General features: G+C 35.0%; 1 protein-coding gene across 2 annotated transcripts in view; it reads left to right on the top strand.

Annotated features, from left to right (window-relative positions):
* Positions 1 to 27,004, top strand: part of LOC114496088 (FAS-associated factor 1) — a 380,509-nt gene that overhangs the window by 210,555 nt on the left and 142,950 nt on the right. For both annotated transcript variants that reach the window (XM_028511353.2, XM_028511352.2), the window contains one exon: positions 17,574 to 17,660. In XM_028511353.2, the coding sequence (XP_028367154.2) occupies positions 17,574 to 17,660 (87 nt within the window). The remainder of the gene's footprint in view (positions 1 to 17,573; positions 17,661 to 27,004) is intronic.

Below are 27,004 nucleotides of genomic sequence, written 5' to 3'. Positions count from 1 at the left end.
TGACATCAGCTCATGGTGGGGGACCTACAGGTACTACAGCGCAAACTATAGTGCCCCCCTCCCCATCTGTTGTCACAGCACAGTGACCCCCTGGAGCACCTGGTTTCAGGTGAGGGGTGAGGGGCTCCTGACCCTGTCCTTTCTGTGCTTAGTCAGCTCAGGGCCCTGTCACTAGGAAAGCTGGGGACAGAAATATATGAGGAGAGGGTTTCAACAGAGGAGAGTCCAGACCCTGAGAAAGTAGAAAGAGACAGGGCTTCCCACTCCTGTACCCCGCCTTTTCTGAATCTTAGCAGAGACAAAGTGCAGGGAGAGTGGAGTGAGATGTGAAATGAGAAGAAACATGATCAGACTGAGCAGAGAAGACACCACTCACCTCCTGAAATTGTCTCAGAATATGGGTCCCAGCCCCCACTGGATACTCGCCTAGAGAGAGAAGCATTCTTGCCTGGGCACCCAGCTCTGCTTGGCCCCCTGTGCTCACATGGAGGCCTCCAGCACTCAGTGCTCACCTGAGAGTGAGGAGGGGCCAGGCTCGGCTCAGAGGAACTGGGGCCTCCTGCCAACTCCGAGTGCTTTCATGTCTGCTCTGTGGTGCTGTGCATACTCATACCGCTATTGTTCTTTCCTGAGAACTTTTAGGCAATACTTCAATATACAAACTAACAATTTAAAAATAAAATAAAGTCAAAAGTATAGACTTTTAAGCCAGACTACCTATATCCAATATAGTCTTAATACTTATTATTATGTGATCTTTGTTAAGTTGTATTTGTGCCTTAGATGCCTCATCTACAGATGAATAAAGAAAAAATGGATTTATACATATAATATAATATTATTTAGCCTTTTCAGAAAGGAAAGAAATCCTTCTGTTTGTGACATGGATCAACCTGTAAGATATTATGCTATGTGAGATAAACACAGAAAGACAAATACTGCATAACACCACTTAAATGGAGAATCTATAGTCAAATTCATAGAAGCAGGACATAGAATGGTAGTTGCTAGAAGTTGGGAGAAGCTGGAAATGAGAAGGTATTATTAGTCTAAGGGTATAAAGTTTTAGTTATACAAGATGAACAAGTCATATTGTAAAGATAGTGTTTATAGTTAATAATACTGTATGGTATACTTAAAATTTTGCTGAGACAATAGATCTTATGTTAAATGTTCTTATCACAAAATGATAGTTATAAATAAGTAGGGTGGATAGGAAGAAGTGTTAGGGGATGATAGGTATGGTTAGGCATAAATTGTGAGGATTTTTTATAATTGTGAGGATGCTTATCTCCAAATCATCAAGTTATATACATTAAATATGTATAGTTTATTTTGTAATCATATCTGTTAAGTGGGTAAAAAACAAAAATTTATGAAAATAGCTAATATCTATAAAGTGTCTAGTCATAGTAAATGCTATTTGAATGTCTGCTAAATAAATTAATAAACCTTATTGCATATTGAGTACATGCAATCTTTACTCCACTAGGATCTCAGCAGTTTTAATAAAACTTCATGATGCAAAGATACTACAGCTCAAGTATTAATGTTTAAAAATCACAACTCAAACATGTGCATTATAAATATCTTCCAGGGTGATTATTGACTTGAAAGGAATATTTAAAACATTCTCTTTTTTTCTGAAATAAGTTGAATGAAAAAGAAGTTAGTTTCATTTTTAAATGTTCGTAGATTGACCTTCAGAAACTAGGACTTTCATTTTGAGCAATGAGTGATAGTGTGACAGGGCAGGTAAAAACCCAATAGGTTTTTTGAGTTTGGAAAACAGTGGGGTTCATATTCAGTTCTACCACATTAGATAGCCATTTCTGTATCCTCAGAGTGGTATGAACAGGAAATGTAGTAACCTATTCAAAATACATAGGTCAGTGCCCTGGTATTCAATAAACAGTAGTTATAGCTGTCATAAATTACCTCTTTTCAGTGCCCTCCTGAAGCTTTATTGATATCTTTATCATAATAATTGTCACATTTCACCATGAATATTTGTCTGGGTGTGACCTTCACATGGCTGTGACTTAGCTGAAGACAAGGATATTGTGTCTATCTTTGTCTCTCTCCTGCAGAGGTTGCAACCAAAAACGATGAGACTTGTTTGGCTGTCGGTTTTGGGCTCAGAGTCTTTTAAATTTGAACTGGTTACCAATATTTTAAAGTTAGGAGGCTTCACATTTAAAACACAAAATAGGATTTCTGGTTTTTGGCTTTTCTCAAAGAATCAGAAAATTGTGGCAGTACCAAACCCCAGATTTTCCATAGCAAGAATCAGCTTTTCTGATTCTTGTAGCAGCTGCCTCTTGGATGAGGCATGCTCTCTGGTTTGCCTACCCTATATGCTAGTATTGCTTACTCAAAACTAAGACTGAATGCCATTTACCCATCACATTCACTCATTTATGTTTACTTATCTGTCTGTTCTACACAGTTGGATTTGAGAAAGCTCCCGTAAGTGCCCTAAGGCACTTAAATGACTAAGTGCCCTAAGTGGAACTTGAATGTCCTTATCAAATGTTTGTTGAATGGATGAATGAAAGAACCACAAACATATACAAGTATAGAAGGTTTACCAGATTTACTTTAACATGTACAAGGTGATAAGGGACTAGCTAGCTTTGCTTTAGCAACAGCTATTCCCATCATCTTTTTCAGAATATAACGTGAAGGAGTGGTAATGTTGGGATGTGAGAGAATGATGCTCTGAAACAACTGGCCTACTTTGCATGTGATTGCCAGGCACCACTACTTTCAAAAATAGACACCCTCCAATTTATTCAGTACTGGCATAACACAGTGAAACATGACAACAACTATGATCAAATGCATTTGCCATTTATTTTGGAATGCTTGACAGTATATTCATTTGAGCAAAAATGTACAAACAACACCCAACTTGTTTGAAGATAGGATATCTTTGATCAGAATCTCTGATATATCCCTTTGAATTACTGTTACTATAAACTTTATTAACTTGTACCTGACAGTAATTTGGGATTTATGATTATTTAGTCTAGTTGAACTAATACATGTCCCAAATCTGTGAAGGAAAACTTAACCAAGTAAGCGAAACAGTGTGAGTAACATTTCTTCGGCAACAATTTGGGTGAAGTGGTAATTATCTACTGAAAAAGAATGAACTTTTGTAGTTTTAGTTTTTATGGAAGTATCATGGTACAGGAAAAAAGAGAAAGTGCCTCAGAGTCCCATAGATTTCCTTTTGAATTCTGTCTCTGCTAATTACATGGAGAGTTTGGGCCTTCAGTTGCTTTTTCTGTAAAGAAAGATTAAAAGCTGCATTGAACTTGACAGAATTAGAGAATACCCATACGTACATATATTAGGTTGGCCAAAAAATCCGTGTGGGTTTTTCATTTTCACCAATAACTGTATTGATTTGGATATTTCAAGTATGTTGGCTATCTCCCACAAGGTATAATGTTGATTCTTCTCAGTTAATGTCTTTCTTTTATCTATTTGATCAATTCAAATGGACTACTGGACCATGGAGCATTGCCCACTGAGAAATCTCCAGCACAAAACTTCTCAAACCACTTTTGACATTGATCAGTCACAGTACCTTCTCTATACACTGCACAGATTTTTTTTTTTTTCATTTCAGTTGTGGCTTTTACCTTTCTGGAAATAATAAAGCATAATATGCCAAAAGTATTGCCTGTTTTCTTCCATCTTCAGTATTAAAATAGCTACACAAAAATTCACTAATTTCAATAAATTTTTTAAATGCATGCTGATAATGACAGCTGTCTCAATACACTCTAACAAAATTGTTTCAAATGAAATTAAAGACAACTAAGCTCTATTAGAGCCATCTTAGGGGGGGGGGAACTTTTTGGCTAACCCAATATGTAAATCACCTGATAAAACCTTTGGATTTCATGTTTTATCCAACTGGAACATTCTTTCTGGGACTTGTATCTTCCCATTCAGGATTCAACCCATCTAAAGTTGAAAGTGACTGGTAGGGCTCTAATATTACCCTTCATAAAACTTACCTAATTCTGAAATTATCTTGTTTACATATTCACTTATTTCTTTTCTGTTTCCTTTCCTTCCCTGTCTCCCCCTCCCCACCGTACATGTACTATAGAATGAATGTAAGCTTTAGGAATGTAAGCTTGAACACAAGCACACTGATACCAAGATAGTCAGTCTGACAACTTAGATGGCTACCGAGTGACTAATGGGCATAAAGTGTATATAGTATGGTTACTCTGAACAAGGGATGTGTCACATCACAGGTGGGACAGAGAGGGATAGTGGGAAATTTCATCACACTACTGAGAACAACATGCAATTTAAAGTTTACAAATTGTTTCTTTCTTGAATTTTTCATTTAATATTTCCAGACCATGGTTGACCATGGGTAACTGAAAGTGTAGAATGTGAAGCTGCTGTGGGTAAGGGTAGACTATTGTGCTATAAATAATAGCACCTTCCTCATAGTAGGCACTTGGTATAGATATATGCTGACTGGCTGGACAGCTGAACAGATGCTCATATATTATTAGCACTTAGAAAGTATTTATTAAATTTAAAATAGGTTTATCTGTTGCATATAAGTCCAGTGAGAAATTCTTCCTAGTACTTTACAGCAGTACATTATGTGCTTTCTGTGAAAATATTTTTTAGTATCACCCTAATTTTAAACAGTAATAAAGAGATGATCTGCTTTTTTGTAAGGAGACAGAAATGTGTTATATTTAATTCTTTTTTTTTATTTTAATCATTGTTCAAGTACAGTTTTCTGCCTTTTACTCCCATTCCAGCTTATATTTAATTCTTAACTCTCTTCTTTGATCCCATCTGCATTTTTTCTTCATTTAGTGTCTTTACATTTTAAAAAATCATATACCTAGTGTATTTGTATTATAAATAACTATTCACATATTTGTATCCCCAAATACATTGATTTTCTTAAGGGAATATGGAGGTCTGTCTTTGCTGTATAGTAATCATGCAAGTCATAGACATTCAGTAGGAACTTACTGAATCAACAAGGAACTGAGTTTGATATTAGTAGTGGTTATAGCGTCCATTACACCTGTTTCTTTTCAGCTCTGCCTCTATGAATTCTTTGGGGATCTTGGCCCAAAAAGAAGGAATTAATTTTGAATCATCACTCTCTCAAATTAAAAAACTGTCAGATATACAGGTAACATGATTTATTACAGTAACATCCAAGCCATTGAAATTGTTTTCAAGTAACCATTTTGTGAATAAATGAATGAATATTAGATCCACATACAGTGGCAGCTTTGTTAAAGTTACATTTTTTATTAAAGAATATTTTACTTTCTTGAATATTTAATAATTATAGTCCATTATTGATCTATTTTTTTTCCAGGAAGATACCACTTACGTGTATTCTATAATTATCCCTTCAATGTTGGGATACTAAAACATATAGTTCATAATGATATTTATCAGTCTACTTTAATATTACTCAAGCAATGAAAGTATAAGGGTGAAAAATTAATTTAGCACAAAATTTCAATCTTTATGTCTCAAGGACTATAAAGAAATAAAAATGAGATGAATTGTGTGAGTATATAGTTTGATCAGTGGCATGTTTTTATGTTCCTTTTTATTCTCTACCTCCGTGAGTAATCTTAATACATTGCCCATCCAGGAGGGTAGTTACTAGCCACATGTGGCAATTTTAATTAAAATTAAATAAAGTTAAAAATCACGATCATACTACCTCTGTTTTAGGTGCTCAGTAGCCACATAGGGCTAATGGCGACCCTAGTGGAGAGCACTAATAATAGAACATTTCTGTCATCCCAGAGAGTTCTGTTAGTGCTGGTAGACCATCATATGCACAATTCTGCACCTTTCATTTTGCCACATTGTACATTAGATTTTTTGTTTATAATTTGAAAATGAAGTTAATACACCCTAGAAATAGTACCTTGTTAACTTCTTGAAATGTCTTTTCTCCCAAATAGCTGTTTTCTCAACTATGTATTTAAGTGATTTTTTTCTTTATATATTTAATTTATTAACACAGTCAACACCTGGCATTTCACCATTATTTAAAACTCTGAATTCTGTGATGAATATAGTTGGAGTAATCCCTCTAGGTGTTATTCACCTTTAAGACAACATAATGGAATGACAGTGTCTCCATGAACCTCTTACCATATACAATGAAAAAAATACTTATTAAATGTGATTTTTCTCCCTTTATCTTATTAAGTACATTATATGGTCCTTTTTTATGGAAGCCTGTGTAGTTAGAGATGTAAAACAGCAATTTCTTGGTTCTATAGCATGACATAGTTCAGAGCTGAGATTAGAGAAACCCTGTAGAGTTGTTAATACTTGAGGGCATCCCCAACTAGAAAAGTATGTGAATTAAGGCATGGGAGGAAGGAAGGATCTGCTTTAAATTTAGTGTAGGGTCACTGAATCTTAATGATAGATTAAACAGGGGAGGTAGAATAATGAATAGGGGTATGCAGTGTGTAGCACTAATACCAGAAGTCCATGGTTTGTGGGGGTTTTTTAATGTCCTTTCCCATATGGTTTTGAATAGAGTAGGTTATGGCAGGGATGAGCTAAGGAACAGCTTTGTTAATGAGTAAATTAGAGTAATTTTTTTAACAGGAGACTTCAGGCAGTTTATTTAGAATGCTTGCTTATTTAATGAATCATATCATTAAAAAACATTTCTGGTCTTAATGTATTAAATAGAGATGCTAAGGGATTTCCTTATATTTTCTTTATAAAATAACTATATTTACATTTAGAACCAGCCCTAATGGTGAGACCCTTGGGTTGGGGTTCTAACTGCCATAGTTAAAAGACAGCTTTATGGAGCTTCTTTGTATTGGCAGCATCAGTCATTTAGTTAGGGTTTGGTGTGCAGTATTGGGCTTCCGTTCATAGTGTCAGTTCACTTAATTAAGTTGTCATTTGGAATCAGTTTCCAACTCTACCTCCTTCACCTAGATGTATATTAACTAGACGTATAATTTTGGTGTCTATCCTCTTACCATAACTTTGCTCTTAGCCCAGGCAGGTACTTTCCTTAAGATATCCTCCCTGCTCTCCCACCCTTATTTCCTCCGAAACAGTGTGCTGAAAGCTGATTTAGGAAAGTAGCAAGTTTGAATCAGAAAACCTGACCAGACACCCTTTAAATATCTCTTAGGGCTGTTCTTTATAGAAAATTACTTAATATTTGCAAAGTTAAATAGGTTGTCTCTGTTGTCTTGTTTAAGTAGAGTGAAGGGAAATGTAATTCTCCTGAGTGTAGGGCCCCAACTGCAAACACTGGCCTAGTTGTTCCCAAACTTTCTCCTTAATGTAGGTGACTTGAGTGGTTTATTTTCCCTTGATGAGCCACACCCCCTTCCTCTACCCTGCCACTTTAGTATTCATGGCAGACCCCAACACTAAGTCCCTTTGTTGTCTTTGTTTTTGCATTTTTTTGTTAACAAGAAAAGATAAAATTATAGGAGAACTGATTGTAGACTGAGGTTCCATTGGTAATGGTTCCCACCACTTTCTTCAGCATCTCAGAGAAGGGCAAAGGCCTGATAGGCAGCAGAAAGGTGGCAGAACAAACATAAACATCACGTCTGAGTGTCAGTGTGGTGCTACCAGAGTGGGAAAGGATACAGTCTTCACCGAAGTATGAAGACGGGTCTGCCAAAACAGTAAGATTGTAAGCATTTTTAAAAATATGAAATTTGTTATAGAAGTGATGGTCTTAAGAAAAAGTTTTAAGAAAGAAAGTGGATTAAGAATTTTTAAACCTACATTACCATCCTGACTTAGGCATTAACTAACTGAATGATATTGGGCAAGTTAATTTGTGTGTGTGAAAATCGAAGAGGAAATGCAATTCTATTAAAAAACACAAATTGGCAGAGTTATGGCATTGCCTCACATCTTTCTTGTAAATGCAGTTTTGTTTTAGAACTTATAGAGGTTTGCAAATAAGACAAATATTTGATTCCGAGTTTCACTTGTCCAAATCAAAGCATAGAACAAGACTTGGCAAAGTGCTCAACTGCTGTGACTGGAATAATAAGATATGGCATAATTGATTTACTGTATATGGCAAAGTAGCAGGAGCAAATCCATAGAATAAATATTTTTTGTATTTTTTAATTCCATACAAACTCTTAACATTAGTAAGGAGTGGAAGCTCAGTAGGCACTGGGCAAAAGTTGGTAAGAGGAAGAGCCTTTGCTAACCCTCAAATGGTAAAGTTTATTTACTGTTCTAATTGGTCTCCTTTACCTTGATGTATTTTCCTTGAATTTTTTTTAATCTTGCTATTCTTTTCCAGCTGTGGTGGACACCTAGGAACTGCCCTCTTACTGTGAAGGCAGCATTCAGCTGTTGAAACATTAACAAGTTGGTATTTGATATGGCAGTTGTCCTTCTTCTACAGCACTTAAAAGTACAAAAGTACAGCCTGTAACTGTTCTTCATTGCCTGTTGCAGCACAACAGGTGCGAGAAAAGACTCACTTGATCTCCTGACAGAGGTTTCTCTCATAGTTGGTCATTTTTATGTGTTACCACTTAATGCTACTGTTCAGAGTAAGTGTAAATGGACACTGGCTGGTTAGCTGGTTGGTTAGTGTCATTCTGATAGGCCAAGGTTGCAGATTCAACCCCCTAGTCAAGGCACATACAAGAATCAACCAATGAATGCATAAATAAGTGAAACAACAAATCACCTGTCTGTCTGTCTGTCTCTCTCATCATTAAATAAAAATTTTAAGAAAATTAGACTGTGGAGTAAGTGTAAATGGTCTCATAGAAAATTCTTATATATTACAATTATAAAAATGTCAGGCCAAAAAGAATTTAAAGATAATTATTGCACCCTGACTGGTGTGACTCAGTGTATTGAGTGTCGGCCTGCGAACCAAAGGGTCACCGGTTCAATTCCCAGTCAGGGCACATGCCTGGGTTGTAGGCCAGGGCCCCTGGTTGGGGTTCATGTGAGAGGCAACCACACAATGATGTTTCTCTCCCTCTCTTTCTCCGTCCCTTCCCCTATCTTTAAAATAAATAAATAAAATCTTTTTTTAAAAAAGATAATTATTGCAACTTTTTTCAACAAAAGAGAAAATCCAGTGTAAAAGAAGATATGCCATGAATGAATCTAGACCCACAGAACTAAATTAAATCCTAATCTTACCATTTACAAGCTATAGTAAATTTAGACAAATTATTTGTCCCTGAGCCTCAGTTTCCTCATTTGTAAATGACGATAATACATGTGAAAGATATTGTGAGATGATATACTAACATAAACCCAGGTCTTGGTTTATAGAAGGTGCTCAATAAATTTTCATTTGCCTTTCTCTGTCCTTCCCATTTCCTTTGCTTAGGATCACTCAGATAATTAGGTGCATAACGGAATTGAAATGACAACCAGGTTGCATGTCTTTACTTTGAATAAAACAAAAAGTTAAAAAAATTGTCTTATTGCAGAAACAATAGCTTAATAAACAGCTTAATAATAGCTTAATAACTTAATAAACAAAAAAGTACATACTTCTATGACCTAGTTTTCTTCAGTCATCAACAACTTTTAATGTTAAGTATTCTTTTACATCAGGGTCAGCAAACTTTTTCTGTAAAGTCTAGATAATAAATAATTTAGGCTTTTCAGGCCATACAGCTTCTGTTGCCTCTCCTCAACTATATGATTATGATCATGCAAAAAGCAGCCATAGATGCTATATAAACAAATGGAAGTGATGGTATTCCAATACAACTTTATTACAAAAGCAGGGAGCAGATTAGATTTGGTCTCCGGACTATACTTGCTGACCCTGGTTCTATGTTATCATTTTAATGGCTGCATGGTATTTCATTTATTTATGTACCTGTAGTATTATTAGATATCAAGATTGTGCCAATTTTGCATGTGTATGATGATAAGGCTTCAGTGAATATCCTTGTAGCTAAATATTTGGTTTACATGTCTGATTATGTCCTTAAGATTGACTTGCACACTGCTTCAGACATTATATTGTTTGGCTACTATAATTCAGACTTAAAAAGAAAAGATTTCTAGTCTACAAGCATTTCTTAGTTTAGGTGGCCAATCTTGGAAGTAGTACATAAAATTGAACTTTATAAAATGGTTTTAGGTTAAAGTAAAACTCAAAAATGTTCTTATTGTTATAGGTATTTCTAGGGTTGACCTTTGACTTAAATGATGTTTTTCTTTGGGCAAGGAATTATAAATTGGTTAATTTACATGACTTTAAAAATGGAAAATTCAAGAGCATTTATTGAGTGATTGGTGCTTTATTCATTCATTGCCAGCAATAAAATACATTTGTATCTATTGGGCCATTAAAGAGTTGGAAAAACTTGGCTCTTTCACTGTTTACATAAAATATAGAGAGGAAATATTTCCCTCTAGGACAGGGTCTTGACAGATTGATATGAGGTTAACCTCTTAATGTTTTTCCTTTGGGTCTTGTTTCAGCTGGCCCATGAGAGAGAAAAAAAATCGAACATTGTTTCTCAGGTGTTTAGAGGCTTTTCTTCAATTCAGCATATGTGTACAGTGTCTTCCAAGCTTCTTAAGTGTGACCAGTAGATCACTGATTGTGAATCTGAAGTTTTACTGCAATGTCCCAATATATAGTATAGCCAGAAAGTAATCATGCTTAAGCTTAAGGCAGAAAAACTGAAGATTAACATTTTTAATGATGAAGGTTATGATTTATCAATTATTATGGATTAGTTCAGTGCTGTGTTGTCTGCAGTAAGAGGTAGTGTCTTCTCTGATTAATTTCTTACACTAAAAATGATCATTATATCATCCAAAAAAATTAATAGCATTTCTAGAAATTTTGTAACAAATCATTAATAATCATATTTATTCTTAAAAAGGACTTGCCACATTAGGCCAGAGTTCAAAGAACTTTAGAATCAGTACACTGAGAGGTGTACTTACATGGGAGAGCCTATAATTCATACATCCTAAAATCGTACTGCTTAAACTTTGGCTTGGCAAGAATTACCTAGGCAGCTTGTTAAAACGCAGGTTGTTGGGCCCCTGAGTTCCTAATACACCTGGTCTGGAGTGGCCCCTAGTCCCCCCAACTTTCATATGTAGAGGTTTCTAGGTAATGCTAGTATTGCTTGTGCAAGTATCACACTTTGAGAACCACTGTTGTAGAAATATAATTGTTCCATTTTTTGTTTAATTCAATTTCTGCAACATCATAATTTCTCTAAACCTTTTCCTCCTAAAATTTAGCATTTTTCCTGTTTATGAAGTATACTCAGCCTTACTCATCTATAAACATTTTCTTAGCACTTCTTTTTTAAAATCCAGACTTAACATTTAACTAAAGATATGAATTGATTTTAATAAATTTATGATCATTAGTTTACTTTAAATGTGATCTAACTTTGCAATTTTATGTTATTTACACCCACACCAAACTTTTAGTACAAGAAATTATAACCATTTCTATTGAAAGTGTTAAATCTTATTCTTGGTAGTTTTTCAGGATGGCTAAAATCCATTTCCAATATTCATTCAAACTAGTTTCCGTACTTGATTGGCTTTATTGTCATCATTCTGAGTAATGTCTTCAGATGTTCATTGTCAAATTTCTTTATAGACAAGAGGTGTAATAAGTTTTTTGAGTATGGTATGCAAAGCAAAACTTAACAGTTGTTGGGATGAAGAATTCTGTTAGAGCCAAAGATGTTTTAAAAGAATAGAATACACTAAATTCAAAGCCTGATTGAAAGCAACTTCAGTTTTGTAGTTTTTCTTCAAACAACATCTTCATTGTTTTCTGGAAAGGTGGTATTTGAGAAAAAGAAATGTCTTGAGTTACTGTTTTTATGAAGAGAGAATTGCCGAGTCTTTTAAATGGTTAATGAGAAGAAATAATAGTTAAACACTTGCAGCATTGATTTCTGATTTGAATTCTCCAGCATAGGCCAGCCCTGAGGGAAGGGGGGAAAAAAAAGCTTGCTAATTAACATTTGATTACTGATGCCACCTTCTCATTCCCTTTGCGCCATCCGGTTTCAAGTGTTTTGTTCAGGAAGGATTTTTAGGAGGATTTTAACTTGCATTTTAGTGAAACAAATCCATGCGCAACTGCAATGAGTATACAATTTGTTAAAAAGAAAAGGCATTAGATATGAAGTGTATATTCAAAACCCAATCTGAATAAGAAGTGATTGGTTTCTTAACTGTAAGCCTTTCAGAGCACCAGTGATTGCTAGGAAACTGGAACTAAGCCCAGTCGTTATGCCTTATTTTTGATTTAAACACACCATACACAAACACACACACACTCACTTATTTAGTGCCATTTATTTAGCAAACTCGTGCACAAAACATCATTTGGTAGTGTGAGGTACTTGGTGTTCAGAGTTTGCAATATTTAAATTTTGGGCCACTTTAGGTTCTAATATGACCAAAAGTTTTTTCTTCTAAGATTGGTAAGAAGAAGTTTGTAATTTCAGGGTGCTACGTGTAAGGGTCGTAATTTGCCATAGTGTTACATAATTCAGAAAATCTAGAAACTGGGGTGCTAACAAAATGATAGCTGTTGCCAGCCCATGGCAGTGAAATATTTTCTATTTTTGCTGTATTAAAATGTTTGATATGTGAAGAATCAGAACCAGATTTCAAAAATTTAAAGATATTGAAATAAATTAATAGAACTTTACAAATATATCACTTAGCTGGTAGTGTTCTGTCCAGTATTAGTCTCACAGATAACATTTGGTTGATGAAATAGTTTGGGAAACCAGTGTGACAGGCTTTATTTCCAATAAGATCGCATAAGAGGAAAATATTATTTAGACTTTTTTTTAAAATCTAGACTTCTTACTATAACAAAAGCAGAAACTAAGACTTTTCTTCATCCAACAAACAATTTCACCTTAATCCTTATTATGTCTTACTTCTTACCTCTTATCTGAAATATTTGCAATTTTCCTTTTTGATGCATTATATTTATGAACTCTATTTTTCTTTTCATTTCTAGCCTTAATGGTTTAAACTTTCCCTCATTACTTGCTTGTCTTAGATCTATTTAGCTTTTTCTGTTCCTAGGGTTAACTCCAATATTTTCATAAAATCATAGGATTTGGAGGTTTGAAAATCAGAGTGATCTTGTTTTATTCTCTTCTAGCACTGAGTAAAATGAGTTTCAGAGAGGTTCTACCAACTTGCGCACAGTAACAACTGGACAAATTTAGGCCAAGAAATCTGGTTCTCTGCCTCTCATTGTGCTGCATTTCAAACTTTGTGGTGTTCTTTCTATTACCAGAAAATGTCTTCATTTGAATAAATGTTTAACCAACATTTAGCTCACAAGGAGTGATCTTATCCTGACAAAGTCATCTACTGGTTTTATATTTTTCTGTTTGAAGAGCTACAAACAACTCTTATGAGGCTAATTCTGAGCTTCAAAACTTAGTTTAGCAGAATAACTTCCTAAGATTTTTTTCTAAGAAATTCTGATAAAATTTAAAAAGTAAAAGTAGTTTGAAAATTTATGGAAATCAAAACTTTATGGGGGAATAATAATTTACATGATTTTACAATAAGCAGGTCATAAATGACCTTTTTCCTAGTGCTGTGTTCATAAATGAAATTTCCATGACAAAATGTGAAGTTTGAAGTGGAGATCATTGCTTACTTTCTACATTAATTATAGTATATAAATAAATATCTATCAACAATGAAAAGCAAACAAACAGATCAATCCCATATTAATACTGTACCATTTCAAGTTAATCTGATTTAAATTTTATTTTGGCCACAACTGTCATCTGAAGCAATTGGGAAGAAATGAAATTCTCTTTTTAGCAAATGTAGAAAACTCTGGAAAAATCTATTGTTAATCTAGCATACTTGATCCAAATATAGTATAGTTTGTAACATAATTTTGATGTTTAGCTGGTAACCAAAGTATTTATTAAATTTCTTCAGAACTAACTGAAACATTTGCACAGTTTAGCAGCCTGAAATCTCATAGGTTGAGAACTTAATGCATAACAAGGATTGAAAAGATTATGAAGTTCAGCATGATCTTGAGTCAATGCTGATCAAAGAAAATGTGTAAGACAAAAAGGCCCTTAGGAAATGTTACCCTGTGAAGTGCTGCTTGTTCTTAACTGGAATTTAACACAAATCTCTAAAGATGAAATTCCATCAGAAGTAGCACAGTAATGGCAGCTGGGAATGCCAGCTACAGCAAGCAGCCTGTGTGTCTTTTCTGCCTCTCTCAAATCAATCAGTGATCTCTCAAATCTCTTTCGCCTCCCCCTCCCTCTCTTCTCCACTTCTTTTATGTCCTTCTTCGCTCCCTCCGTCTTCCTCCCGGTTCCTTCATCCTTCCCTCTCTGAGAGAACTCTGTCCTCCATTGGTTCAAGATGACCTTAAATTCCTCTGCATCATTTTAATATATAGCTGTATTTTGTCTCTCAAGGTTTCTAGAATACTAGTATTTTTAAAAGCATTATTTTTACTTTTACTTTGTATACATTTCAGACTTTTCCTTCCATGAAGAAAATTACTTAAAATATTAAAGAAAACCATCAATAAAACTAATGGAATTTTTATATCTACTTTAGTAAAACCTTTGCCCACTTTGTACTTTTTTTTACCTTATCACGTGTGTTTCAGTGTTAAAATCTGCTTATGGTTACAGCACTGAGAACAATAGAACTATTTTTGAAAGAGTAATTTGTTTTTAGGTTGTTATTTAGTGAGTATGGTCTAATACAAGGTTCTCTTGGCTTAATCTTAGAATCCCTGTGAAACCATCTTTTCCATTGGAACAATCAACCATTAGCCTAATGTGCTTTACTTTGTACCCCTCTCAGCCAAGTTCTGCCTGCATTAACCAGTTTATTCTATGACAAGTTGCTTAACAGATGTCATTCTGGGGACAACAATGAAGCCAAATGCTTGTGCAATGGCTAACATTACTCTAACTTTGATCACTTTTGTTCAGCACATCAGTCTGGCATTGTGCTTTATACCAACATAACACTATAGCCAGAACATGCTTTTCAGGCTTAGAATGGCAAAGGAATGTTATTCAATTCAGTGCAGTTACAAATGAGTTAATGAAAGAAGAAAAAATACTGTTTATTTCATAATACCATATTGTGTTTTGGAATTAAGGTGGAATTTAAAGAATCCTCCTCCAAAGTCATTTGTTTATATACTCAACTCATAGTATTTGCGTATTCTGTCCAATACTGGGGTAGGCTTGTCGCAGTCTTTCCAACACATACAAATATTTGTTGTACTTTTTTCCCCCTCAAAAATAGCTAATGAACCTTGGTGTATCTAGACAATGTAATTGAAAAATAACTTTAAGAAAGGAATTTTTTTTGGCCTTGATCCCTAAAGTCTTCTCATCCCCTATTCTTTCTCTTTCTTTTATTAATGTAATATTTTGGGTTTATGGAACACCCTTCTCCTTAAAAGTACTAATGTTTAAGCATGGCAAAACAGTCTTAGTGGAAGTGGTCAGAGGTTGCATTTGTTTGTGTTGATAATGACTATTGAAAATTTCCAAACTTAAAGTGACTGACCATAAAATACTGCATGGTAGACTGGCCATTGCTCAGAACCACTGAAGAAAAGCTGTTTGTTTGAATTGAGTGGGGATCAAGCCATGCCCCCAAGCTCCTTGGTTCTCACTTACTAAGTCTTTTTTCACAGGTGTACGTTAGAGATAAAAATAGATTGAGTTCCATATTGTGTTTTTGTTTTTCCTTTCCCCAGTGAATATATCTCTCTATTTCAGTGGAAAGGTAACTTACGTGTGTTTATGTATAACAAAGAGAAATGTGATACAAAATGCTGTAATAGGGAAATATGATACTTTAGACTTGTGCATTTTCAAAACATGAATGAATACTGCTTGTTTTCCATAGTGAACATCCAGGGTGGGGCAAAAGGAGGTATACAGTTGTTCATATGGAAAATAAGGTGATAAGTAATAAACAATAATATAAGAATAAACTCTGCATTTCACATACTTACAACTGTACACCTCCTTTTGCCCCACCCTGTATTATGTGCAACATTCAATACTAGCTTCCTTTGTTACAATAGGGTAACCGTATAACTAACCTGAAGAGTTAGGATAGATAATCTTGCCATTGTTAATAATTTGCTAATTTATTTTTTAAAATATGGAACTAAATAGTATTTCTGTAACCTATTTAAAACTAAAGAGATACTTCTAATTATTGGATAGCATAGAATTTAACCTTCCAACACTTCTGATAAATTATTTAACCTCCTCTCTCTCTAAAGTGAAAGGTATAATATTTTATTGCATGTTAAAAAATAGTTTTTCATCTTTAACAGTATTTAAAATAAAAGGTATCTCCCTGGCTGGCGTAGCTCAGTGGATTGAGCGCAGGCTGTGAACCAAAGTGTCACAGGTTCGATTCCCAGTCAGGGTACATGCCTGGGTTGCAGGCCATGACCCCCAGCAACCGCACATTGATGTTTCTCTATCTCTGTCTCTATCTCTATCTCTATCTCTGTCTCCCTCTCTATCTCCCTCCCTTCTCTCTAAAAATAAATAAATAAAATCTTTAAAAAATAATAAAATAAAAGGTATCATTGTCGTAGTTTCTTTTTAGAAGGGGCCTAAATAGTGTGTGAGTAGATGGTTCTCAGTTAATAAATATTCTGTTGAAATGGCTTTATTTGGGATGGTTTCAAAGAAGTAACCTGTGCTGCTTTATTAAGTTTTTATGGTTTCAAAGCTTACATCAAATAATACAGAAACTTCAGATTTTTCCTGTCACCTGTTTCTGCCCACCCCTCCCAAATCACTTTCTCTCTCCCATGTAGAAACTTGAAATGTATCTTTTGTTTGGGTTATTTTACATCTTGAGTCATTTAAACATTACATAGATTGTTAAAATTTATAATTATAATCTGTCCTAGGTGTGTTATGTACTGGAAGTTTCTTAACTGAGAAGAAACTGCCATCCAGGAATATCTAAAAGCAATTGGCAAGGGTGTTCTTTTTTCATTTTCAATTACAGTTTACATTCGATATTATTTGTATTAGTTTCAAGTATACAATGCAGTGGTTAGACAATCATATAGTTTACAAAGTGACCCCCCATAAATCTCGTATCCATCTGACATCATATAGTTATTATATTACTGACTATGTTCCCTATGCTGTACTTTATGTCTCTGTGACTATTTTGTAACAATCAATTTGTACTTCATTAATCCCTTTACCTTTTTTACCCATTCTCACAATCCCATACCTCTCCTCTGGCAGCCATCAGTCTATTCTTTGCAAATTTCATTTAACCTTTATTGAGAATCTGCTTTTAAATTTGATTTAGATTTTTTACAAAATTTTTCTGACTTGTGTTTTCCTAATTTCAAATTCTTGTTTTGAATATAGAAGAAAACAGAGGAAATACAGTGTATTATTGCATAAATTGACTGGCAACTATCCTAAGTCATATGGAAACCCTATTTTTAATTGCACTGTCTCTTTTTACAGGTAAAAAGAAATGTGTATGACCTTACAAGTATCCCTGTTCGCCATCAGTTATGGGAGGGCTGGCCACCTTCTGCCACAGATGACTCAGTAAGTGACAGTTAACTTGCCAGTTTTATATCCTCCCTCCCTTTTGCTACTTCCTGTCTCACTGGCTCTGATAATAAGCAGAAGCAAATGCTTTGAATAGTTCATTGAAAAAAATTTATAAATCAAATAAGGTGAAAATAAGAGTTGTAATAATTTACACTTACTTGTAGAACAGATAAGCCAAGTATTCTGTTGAATATTGTATCAGAAAGTTAATGTTGCTTCATTTGACTTAAATTTTTCCTTCATCAAAAGAATATATTCAGCTATTACTGATGAAATGTCCCAAGCACAAATTTTTCCCCCTAAATTGCAGGTATCTCAAAGTCAATTTAATCATTACATATTTAATCTTCAAACTACATTTTCTGTTATATACTTGTACTTTAAAAATAGTTAATTTTTTAGCCCTGGCCGGTGTGGCTCAGTGGTTGAGTGTTGGCCAGCAAATCGAAGGGTTGCCGGTTTGATTCCTAGTCAGGGCACATTCCTGGGTTTCGGGACAGGTCCCCAGTTGGGGGCATGTGAGGGGCAGCCACACATTGATGTTTCTCTCCCTCTTCCTCCTTCCCTTCCCTTCCTGTCTCTCTAAAAAATAAATAAAATCTTTTAAAAATACCTTAAAAATAGTTAATTTTTACAGTTAATATTAATAGTCCTCTATTCTTAAATATACCCATAAGTTTCACTACCAAAAAACCTGGAGGAAGAGATTTAGTGTGTCATTTTTACCTACTATTATATCTACTTATAATGATTTTCCTGTTGTAAATTTTCAAACTTCTCCTATCTCTGTCCATTTCTAAGTGATTATTCTTTCCCAAGAGAGTAAGTTTCATCATCTAAGGAGGCCAACTGAATTATATTATGGCCACTTTTACCCATAGGCTGTTCTGATCAGATACCCATTGTTTTTTAAAGTAAAAAGTGAGACTGTTTCAAGAATTCTAAAGTTAATAAGGAAAAAAAATTGAGACTTTGTAAACATCTTGTAATACTAGATACCCAAATAATAATATAAGAATTGAAGTACCTTTTATATTTTCTAGTCAATATTGCATTTCTGTCTGGATAATAATTGCCACTCTTTCAGAGCTGTCATTATACATTTTAATATGAGGGAATTCTTTGTGGTGGAAGAAAGAAACATTTTTAAACAATTTGTTTATGTAGATGCTACTGGAGTCTTAGTGTTCTGCTGTCTAAACGCTGTACTTTTGGAAAATGCTTTGTCGATAATTAAACTAAAAATATATCAGAAAGTAGCAAAACTTTTTTTTAAGTGAGCCCTTCTAGGGAAAAAAGTAATTTTATATATAGGCATTTACATTATTTCTAAAAAACTGATTTTAACCTTGGTATTATAATATATCATTAGAATTGTTAACTGGTTGTCCATGGCTAACAATAGTGATGTGGTTTTTGGTTTTAGTTTGTTTTCTTGTTTCCCTGTTAGAGTGAGAAATTTGACAGAAAATACGCTACATTTAATTTTACAAAAATAAGAGATTAATTTTTATAAATAATAGCCTTCTTTTTACCTTGAGGAGACATGAATAAGTCAGAAATGTTCTTAGCATTGTCTAATAACTCCTTCAAAAAATAATAACATTAATAGAAGAAAATAATTAAAATCCAAGCCTGCCACTTAAATTCACTGCGCTTGGCCCTGGCTGGCGTAGCTCAGTGGATTGAGTGCAGGCTGGGAACCAAAGTGTCCCAGGTTCGATTCCCAGCCAGGGTACATCCCATAACCCCCAGCAACTGCACATTGATATTTCTCTTCTCCTCTCTCTCCCTTCCCCCTCCCTCCATCCCTTCTCTCTCTCTCTCTCTTCCCTCTCTGAAAATAAAATAAATAAAATCTTAAAAAAAAATTCACTGAGCTTTAGTCACCTAACTAATTTGCATTGTTATTATGAAGACTAGCAATTATAAGTATACAGTACCTGGCTCATAGTGGTCACTCAGTAAGAGTTAGTTTTATAATTAATATTAACATAACTCAAAAAAGATCACAGCAAGAATGGACTGGTTTAAGTAAATGAAATGGTCTGAGATTTGCTTCAAATAACCTATGGGGTGGGGAGTGATGGGGGATATGTAAATAAATTCAAGTTAGCCATCTATTAATCATTGTTAAAACTGAGCAATGTGCATATTGGGTTTATTATACTATTCTCTAACCTTTTTTATATATTTAAAAATCTCTGTAATCAAAAGTTAAAAGAAAAATAATTGTCTGGTTTAAGAGCAAGAACATAAGATAAAAAAGTCCTGAAATGTGGGACTATAGGGGGTTGGAAAAGCCCAAACTGCTCTTGGATTCCCCATTGTAGAAACCAGATTGAAAGAGACTAATCAGATGTAATTTCCAAGAGTGATAGGCAAAGTTAGACATACTATAAATTCTTTTGTAGCATAGTGCTTTACACACTTTAGGTGTTAAATCATTGAATTGTGTTGACATCATCTTCTATGAGGCTCACATTTTAATGATTGTCATAACATTTACATTTTTACCAAGAGTTATAATATAATTTCATTACTACAGGAGAATAGCCATACAAGGCTATAATGCTGCATAGTGCTGTATCTAAGTCACAGCCAACACAAGAGGGAATCTCCATTAAGAGGCTTGATTCTTTTTGTCTCATTATTCCTGTTTGCACCTTATCCCGGAACCTGTGAAATGATGATGCCCACACCTCCCAAGAGCAAATGTTGCCATATTGGCAGGATGTTGCCTTGAGCAGCATAATTTGCTACAACAAAGATGTTTCGGGCCAGGCTGTTTTAACTGGTGCCACAGCAGATTCACTAGCTTCAGTGCTTGAGTTTTGGCAAAAATGGCTTATAACTGTAGTCTTCTAAGGAGATCCTAGCCAAGTAAATGTCATGGAAACTTTCCTTCATTAGGACTACAAAAACTTATAAAGCTTGTGTTTGTAATCTATATTGTTGCAGGCGATGGTGTTTTTATACTTGCTTAAATCACTCAAGTGGAGGCATCTGCTACAAAACAAGATCGTCCTCACAGCTTGGGGCATGAATTGGGTACAGCTGAGAAATGTCAGCTGTGTAAACAGCCTGAAATGTGTTACCAACAAAAGTATAATTAATTTCTTTCCAAGACAGTGTGCCATAACTTATACTTAGAATGGTTTAACTTTCAGAGAAAGCACCTGAACATTTCCTTCCAGTGCCAGAATAGAGAATTGGTTATAAAGGTCATTAAAAGTGGGGTTAGTTTGCACTTTTCCTCCTCAGTTGCAGAGATTTACGTGGAATATAGTACTGGAATATAGTATAGTAACTTTAGGTATCAGTGGCTTCCATGAATTTATGGAAATGTCTTAGATCAACAAGTTAATGGATTTGAGTTAGAAATGTACTAAAAATAGAGTGTGGCAACGGTAGTACAACTGTAAATTTACTTAAAAAATCATTAAACACTTTAAAGATGAGTAAACTTTATGGCATGTAAAGTATACCTCAATAAAGCTATTTTTCAAAAGTTAATGAAGAACTAGATTCAACTACTTTTTTATTTATGTTTTGATATGTTTTATTTGTTATGTTGCATGAGAAATGCTTTGCCATAACACAGGCTATGTTTTCTTCACTGTACTTCTCATTAACCTTTGACTTAACACATAGGACAAAGAAATAAACTTATAATTAGATTATTGTAACATCTTGAGTCTCTTCTCAACCTGATAGACTACGGTCTTTTGACATTTTCAGCACTACTCAGTGAAGTCAACAATCATTTAAAACATTGTTGCCCCATCACCCCTCAGAGTTAAAATATTTCTTTGCCTGTAGTTAATACTCTAATGTGGTATAGGATACTGCATGAACTGTCAATAACTCTTTCAGTTCCTTTTGCACTCTTTTACCAGGGAAGTAGGTATCTAAAGCTTCACCAGTAGGGGAATGTTTTCATGCTGTGACAGTTCAGCTGTGAGAACAAGGAGTTGCAAGTAGGCAAAATCTCATTTCATACTTGAACAAGGATGCTCTTGGTTTCCCGCGAGTAGAACTAATTTTAACGCTGTGAATTATGTCTAGACACCTAATTATAATGCAGATAATATGAATATATGCAGTTTATAAAGTTCTAGGTTTTAATAATGCTTATGCTAGGAGTAAAATCCTTCAGTTTTTAATACTTTTTGTTGTGTTCCCCCTCACCTTTTGAGATTACTAGTAGTTCTGTAATTAGCTCAGGGATGTTTAAATCAGAATTTGAGAAACTAGGATTTTAAAAATCAGAGGTCTTTAAGCATAGGTTAGGATTCAGAAAGCTACTTATTAAATACTCACATTAAAGAGATCATTTCCAAAACAGAACAATTACACAGCGACTTTTCTGTAATATAAAAATAAAACAAAACCACACATGCACACCACTTCCTTTTTTTAAAGTAAAAAGAATCTGTGAATGAGAGAATATCATCTACTTTGTTCCTTTAGATGGGGCCATTTTCTTCTGTGACTTCTCCCCGATATATTGTGTTTGGCAAGTATCAAATTATGGATATTCCTCTAATACTGGACCCTTGTTTCCCACTTTACAGGAACTGCTATCCAGATACAGACTTTTCACAATTATAACACTTTACCTTACTATAGTTACCTACTAAGTAAACTCATAAGCCTCCAGTATAGTCATTTCATCTGTTATTGCAAGGTAACTATTTCTGAAGTGCAGAATGAATCACATTCAGCCTTGCTTACTTATCTTCAGTGGCAATATAGTACTTGCTGATATGTACAGATTTTTATGCTGACTTTTAAGACCCTCATTCATTGGTCTGAGACTTCCCTTCCATGTTTATTTCTTCATATAACCCAAAGTAAATGCTCAATAAATATTTCTTGGATAATTGATTGAATGTGATACTCCATATATTTCAACTTTAGCAAAATACTCATTTTCCATTCTTCAAATATACTTGGTGCTCTCTCCCAGTCTGTGTCATTTAATCATACTGTTCCTTGCACCTAGAATACCTATAGTAATTGCCTGCTTCCTTCAAGACCTTTCTTCAAGAAGTTTTTCCTGTATCTCTCTTCCTATGCTACCTTCTTCAACCCAGTTAAAAATAGTTTATATTTTATTCTATTTAAACTATTTTCATTTTTCCTTATTTTGTTTTTTACCCTTTCTTCTTTCCATTTTGCTAACAGATGGGAATGGTGGGGGGAAAAAGTCTTCCCAGAGAAAGGGACATGTGATTATATTTTAATTTGTGTATAGTAGTCCTACCTTATCCACTGGGACTACATTCTAAGACCCTCCAGTAGATGCCTAAATGTCTGCAGGTGGTACTGAACCCTGTATATAACCACATATATTTTTTTCTAATCATACATAACCCTTTCACTTAAAGGAAACATTTTATGGCCCTATGTTGGCATATCTGAATGCCAGCATCACTACTCCTGTACCTGGGACCACTACTAAAAAATAAGTGTTGCTTGAACACAAGCACTGTGATACCACAGCAGTAATCTGCAAACTGGGATAGCTACTAAGTGACTATAGGCAGGCAGCTGTCTAGTGTGGTACACTGGACAAAGGGATGATTCATAACCAGGTGGATAGAGTGGGGCAGTGTGAGATTTCATCATGCTACTCAGAACAGCATGCAATTTAAAACTTATGAATTGTTGTCCTGGCCAAGTGGCTCATTTGGCTGGAGTGGGTTCCATTTCTGGTCAGGGCACATACCTAGGTTGCAGGTTTAATCCCTGGTTGGGGCTGTGTACAGGAGGCAAACAGTTGATGTTTCTCTCTCTCTCTCTCTCCCTCTCTCCCTCTCCTCCCTATCTCCCTCTCTCTCCCTCCCATCCCATCCCTCCCTCCCTCCCTCTCCCCTCCCCACCCCTCTTTCAAATCAATAAACATATCTGTAGATGAGGATAAAATAAATAAATGAAATTTCAGAATTTGTTATTTCTGGAACTTTCCAGTTGATGTTTTTGTACCATGGTTGACCACAAGTAACAAACTGCAGAAAGCAAAACTACAGAAAAGGGGGGACTACTGTACTTGGGTTTTTCCCTTTTGTAAATTCGAAAAATTGGGAACAAGAACTATTTTCCTCATCTTTGTATGCTATGCAAGATCAAACGTAGTGTTATATACATTCACTCATTTGAATGTTAAGAACTCCACTAAGTTGGCATCTATGAAAATAAACAACCTAATAATGAATTTGTATGATCATAGTAACTTGATAAACTGAGAATTAGGTTTATTATTTTTCTAATAATAATTACCAAAATTCTTTAGTGGCAAATAGAATAACAGATGTAGGAGGGGAGCTACAGTGAGTTCATTTGTACTAATTTGTGTGTGCATGTGTGTGTTGTGTGTGGATGTGCGTGAGAGAGAGAGAGAGAAGTGACCAGACCAATCCAAATTTGTTGAATTCCAATATTGCTATTATTTGGAATAAATTACTTAGTGTATGAATCTCAGTTTACTCATCTGCAAATGAGGATGGTGTTAACACCTTTGAAACTCTATTGTGAAGATTCAAATTGATTAATAATAGGTTGAACCATATCAAATTGCCATTTGTCAGGGGGAAACTGATTGAATATTAGCAGTTTCATATGGTTTTTACCTAATAATTTGTAAAGTACATATAATGCATGGTTTGGCAATTGTGACTGTCAGCCCAAACCCACTCACCATCTGTTTTTGTAAATAATGTTTTTTTAGAACCATAATCACATCCATTTGTTTATATATTGTTATAGTTGTTTTTACACTGTAACAAACAGGAGGGATGTTTAGTTGCAGCAAAACCACATAGCCCACAAAGCCTCAAATGTCTGCTATTTGGTCCTTTACAGAAAAGTTTGCCAAACCTCTGGTGTAATATTTGGCATTTAGTAGGCATTCAACAAACACTAGCTCCTTTTCCCTTGAGTAAGCACCTTTTTTATATTGCATACACATGCAGAATCAGAAGCATTCTCAGAGTAGCTTCAGGGTCATATCTTATGCTATTTAAATTACTATGTTAGTCTGTCCTATGTCAGACAGATTCAGGCAATCCTTGGACATTTTCACTGACTTTTTCTTTATTTGGCCAGGTCATGGATAATGTTGCTTCTGAAGGTGGTAAGACTCAGTAGCTTCAGAGGGTTCACTGCCCTTGTCAACATATAGTGTCTTTTACAAATAACACAGGCAAAGACTAAACAGATGGAAAGAACAGCTTTGAAAGCAGTAAAGAAAGCTTGAGTATTAACAGAGTGAAAAGTTATGAAATGGTGTATACCCTTAACAGGGAGAGTAAAAAGTTTGAGAGGGTGGATGAAGCATTCCGGGGACATATTTTCCCAGTCAGTATGAAGGAGAACACATGAAAGTGAGGACAGCCTCTAAATGGGAAATATGAAAAGCACTAAGATCTGATGCTGTAAATCTTGATTTCATTTTATTAAAATCATAAACCTGTATACGCAGCTTCTGTCCATGAAGGGGTAACTGCAGCGGGAACTTTATTCCATGTATAAACGAGAAGGCTGAATAAAATATGTGAAACAACTGTTTATAGGTACAGACAACAAGTGGTAGTAGACTCTGAAGAACAGAACAGATGAGGTCTGTGGTAGTCTTACAGTCTGCCTGGAGGCAATTTCTGGTTCCCAGAGCAGAGAAAGGAAACCAGAACAGAACCTGGTGATTTTATGTAGTTTGAAGAGACAGAGTGGAGTTCATGGTGGTCAAGGTGGCTGGACTTTGCAAGGTAAAGTACTAGCAGAGCAGAAGCTCCAGAAAACTATACACACACACAGGTTTGCCCCGGTCTTTAGCTGAATACCAGTCTGTGAACATATAGGGTGAAATTCTAGGAAGCTGGGCAAAAAACAACTGCCAGGTGAAAGAACAATTAATTAACTGGAGCTGGTAGGTGTACAATTCTTTTTTTTTTTTTAATAGGGAGGGAAGGGAGAGAGATAGATACAGAGAGAGAGAGAGAGAGAGAAACATCAATGTGCGGTTTGCTGGGGGTTATGGCCTGCAACCTAGGAATGTACCCTGGCTGGGAATCGAACCTGGGACAACTTTGGTTCCCAGCCCGCACAGGTGTACAATTCTTAGAGCTCACACAGAACTAGGAACAGTCGGAGTTCCGCCAGCCATAGTAGATATATCTCAGTGAATACATGGGGCATTCAAGAGATACCCCCAGAAGAATCACACCTTAGTGGAGTGGGTAAACTAGTCCTAGAGTGATGGCTAGGACTCTAGAGCTGCCCTTTTATAAGCGTAAAAACAATTTTCTTTCTTTTTTTTTTTAAGATTTTATTTATTATTTTTAGAGAGGGAAGGAAGGGAGATAGAGAGGGAGAGAGAAACATCAATGTGTGGTTGCTGGGGGTTATGCCTGCAACCCAGGAATGTACCCTGGCTGGGAATCGAACCTGGGACACTGCAATTTTCAAAAGGAACAAGCAGATTAACATGTAAAGTACCTGTAAGAGCAGAGTCCAGCATCCAGTCAAAGTTACTGTGTTATGAAGAAGTAGGAAAATCTAACCCATAACCAGAGGAGAAATCAGTCAAAAGACTTAAACATAGAAGTGACTTAGAAAATGAAATTAGCAGACAGAAATTTATTATGAATATGCCAAGGATTTAAAGGATGAATTTAATGAGGAGGGAATAAATATATAAATAGAATAACTTACTCTTCTAGAGATAAACAATATAATATCTGCAGTGAAAATTTTTCTGGATGGGCTTAACAGCATATTAGAAACTGCCAAAGAATAGACAAGTGAACTTGAAGATACAACAATAGAAACTATCTACATTGAAGCACAGAGAAAAAATTCAAGAATAAATGTATAAAGTATCAGTCATCCCTGGGAAAAATTTAAATAGCTAGGAGGGAAGAAAAGATGTGGTGTGGGGAGGAGGAAGTTAAAAACAAAAAGTATTTGAAGAAATAATTTCTGAAATTTTCCCTTATTTGATGAAAACTATAAAACTTACAGATTCAAGAAGCTTAATGAATACCATGAAAGGTGTATACAAAGAATTATACTAAGGAATTCATAATCAAATTGCCAAAAACAAGTGATTAAGAGGAAAAATTTCAAAGCAGAACAATAGAAAAATACATTCACAGGGTAATGATTATCTTTAGATAATCTTTAGATTTCTCTTAAGAAATAGTGCATGCCAAAAAACTAGCATGGCATTTTTTAAAGTACTAAAAGCTAAAAATGACAACTTAGAATTCTGTATAGGGTGAAAATAGTCTTTCAGAACTGAAGCCAAAATACTTTTTCACACAAACAAAGGCAGA

Source organism: Phyllostomus discolor, chromosome 5 (assembly GCF_004126475.2).
Source record: "Phyllostomus discolor isolate MPI-MPIP mPhyDis1 chromosome 5, mPhyDis1.pri.v3, whole genome shotgun sequence".
NCBI classification, from domain to species: Eukaryota; Metazoa; Chordata; class Mammalia; order Chiroptera; family Phyllostomidae; genus Phyllostomus; species Phyllostomus discolor.
Note: the sequence above shows the minus strand (reverse complement) of the source record. Positions and strands in the feature narration are given on the sequence as shown.